This window comes from Charadrius vociferus, unplaced genomic scaffold, assembly GCF_000708025.1.
Source record: "Charadrius vociferus isolate BGI_N301 unplaced genomic scaffold, ASM70802v2 scaffold282, whole genome shotgun sequence".
Taxonomy (NCBI): domain Eukaryota; kingdom Metazoa; phylum Chordata; class Aves; order Charadriiformes; family Charadriidae; genus Charadrius; species Charadrius vociferus.
The window spans coordinates 8,356,395-8,359,072 of NW_009647731.1; the positions used below are offsets into that span (position 1 = coordinate 8,356,395).

The 2,678-nt window shown below is 45.7% G+C and overlaps 1 protein-coding gene across 1 annotated transcript in view; it reads right to left on the bottom strand.

Annotated features, from left to right (window-relative positions):
* VAX1 (ventral anterior homeobox 1) overlaps positions 1-569 on the bottom strand; it is a 9,967-nt gene extending 9,398 nt beyond the window's left edge. Inside the window, exon 1 of the mRNA XM_009881645.1 lies at positions 332-569. Within this exon, the coding sequence (XP_009879947.1) occupies positions 332-569 (238 nt within the window). The remainder of the gene's footprint in view (positions 1-331) is intronic.
* Positions 570-2,678: the final 2,109 nt, after the last annotated feature.

Here is a 2,678-nt window from a genome sequence, read left to right on the forward strand (position 1 = left end):
GATAAAAGCAAGGGAAAAGGGGGAAAAAAAAATAAAAAAAAAAAAAAAAAAAAAAACAACCAAACAAAACCAGTGCGGGGCAACGGCGGGGAGGAACCAGCGCGGCTTAACTTTACCACGAACCGCTGGAAGAAATTCTCCGAAATAAAACCGGGCTGGAGCGGGGCTGCAGGGCACAGCCCGGCAGGGATGGGGGATGTCTCCCTCGGAGCCGTAGGAAGGTCTCTTAAGGCAGGGACGGACCAAAGGCAAAGCAAGAAAAGAAATAAATCTCCCCGGCGTGAACCCAGCTCACCTTCCCCCACCCTCGCCAAATACCTCAAACTCATACCTCTAACTAGGATCCTCCTGCAATAGTCCGGATCAGCCGAACTAGATTTACTTTTATTACAATCTTCCGTAGCTGCAGAGGCAGAAAAAGTCCCTTGCTGATCCTTCAAAAAAGAAGTAGAAATATTTCCTTCAGACCCTTTGCTTTCCTTGCCCTCTTTATGTCCGTTCTTCGAGACCCGGTTAGCTTCAGTCTCTGAACTGCATCTAACGTCCATTTTGTCTTGTTTCCCAAACATGTAGTGCAATAAAAACAAAAACAAAAACAAAAAACCAACAAGAAAAAATTCTAGAAGAGTAGTAGAAGAAGAAGAAGAAGACGAAGTCTATGCTGGATATTGCACGGCTTAGGGTCAGATCGGTGGGGATCTGTAAAGCACCTTGAGTAAGGAAGGTCGGGTTTTATCCCACTGGAAAAGCAGCGGCTTCCTCAGTCCCAGCGTCCTAATGTGACTGTCCAGCTTCCCAGAGCGCCCAGTGATCAGGTACTCAACAGTACAACTCTAAAATGATTTAATGTCTGCCTTATTACAGAGACATGTAGTTGTTAGACACACAGAGGGACGCGCACTCGCTGTTTCAATTGATTACGGGTAATTTTGCAGCCTCCACATTTAGGTTACCTCATGAATACACTAAATTGTTTGGATAATATATCAGATCGTAATGGATGGTTTGTGTGCTTGTCCCCAATCAAGTAGAGTTTAGCCAGTGAATAAACTGAAATGATTGGTCTTGCTTTCAGGAAACACACAATCAAAAGACTGAGACTTCCAGAAAAAAAAAAAAAAAAAAAAAGGGGGGGGGAGAGGGGAAAAAAAAAAACTTTTGACAAGATTCACCCTGAATTGTTAGCACCATTAGCAGCCATTATTAACTTTCTTCAGTATGCCTTTGACCTCCCGATTATATAGTGGCTTTCTCCAAAGCACGCCAAATAAATCTGAATAAAGCTGCGAGGAAGGGCTGGAAAAATGCAGTTGTAGGGGGGTGGAAAAAAAAAAAAAAAAGCCCCCTGGATTCTAAACCAACAAACAGATCCCCAGCACGCACACCCACAAAAAGTTCTTCCTTCAAGCAGATGTCTCCAAAGAAGCAGGTTATCTTGGCCAGCAGAAATCCTCCTTAACACATCTCCCCACAGACAGCCATCTTAAACTCCTACCTCTCCTTATTTCAGTCCCGATACTTGCTTTTTGTGCTTCTCCCTCTGTGTGTGTGTATGTGTGCGTGCATGTGTGTGTGCTAATTCTGCACCTTCGCAAACACTGAACCTATTCGCAGAGCCTGCTCATTGAAAAAAAAAAAAAAAAAAAGGGCAAAAAAAAAAAAGCCAGCTTTGTGTGCAGTGGATCCCGGAGGGGGGAGAAAGGGAGAGGGGGAGAAAGAGGGAGGGAGGAAGGGAGGGAGGAAGGGAGGGAGAGAGATAGCCCGTGAAAAATCTCAACTGCGTGATCCACTAAAGGAGAAAAAAGTTTTACTCTAGCTATTTCATTGTCTCTGCTACAATATCTTTGAGAACCGCAACAGCCAGTAATCCAATAAGACCATTGATTAGGCTACAATGATTCAATTCAAGCAAATGGCCTTGTGCAAAGAGCATGCTCCAGTCCTTCTTGTCACCTTGCAGGGCAGAAGCCCTCTTCATGCTGCTCTCCTTATTCATTCCTTTATGGGAAATGTAGAGCAAAAGGAGTGAAAGATGGCAATTATCTAATTGGACTATTAACAAACAATTCTCTGAGTGTGGCTGTCTGGCAGTGGTTCTTGGGCGAGGTGAAAGGCCACATGTTGCACTGGCCCCATTCACAAAGAGTTTAGGGGCCTGAGAGAGAGAGAAAGAATTTTCCCTGAGAATTTTTCACACAAACGCCGGAGTATCCATCGGGCGTCCTCCTCGCCGCCTTGTCCTCCGCCTGCCTGGGCCGCTGCCTGGGAATTTCACCCACCTGAAGCAGGCTGGGGGAGCCCTGCCTTCTGCTGCGGATGATATCGGCGGGTAAAGCAGAACGGGGCTGCTCAGCTCCACGGGTCTCATCCTGCTCCCACTGGAAGAATAATAGCCCTCGCCCCGTGGGAGCCAGTCTTTGTCCAAGGCGGTGTAATGGAGTGAAGGATCCAGCGCTAGGGCGTAATAGGTAGAAATAGAGAATTTTGGGGAGGCGATAAAAGACAGGGGGGGAAAGAGGAGAAAGGAAAGGAAAAGAGAAGAAAGGAAAGGAAGGGAAAATAAGCAAAAGGTGAAAAAAGAAAAAAATAAAAGAAAAAAGAAAAGAAAAAAGAGAAGGAGAAGGAGAAGGAGAAGGAGAAGGAGAAGGAGAAGGAGAAGGAGAAGGAGAAGGAGAGGA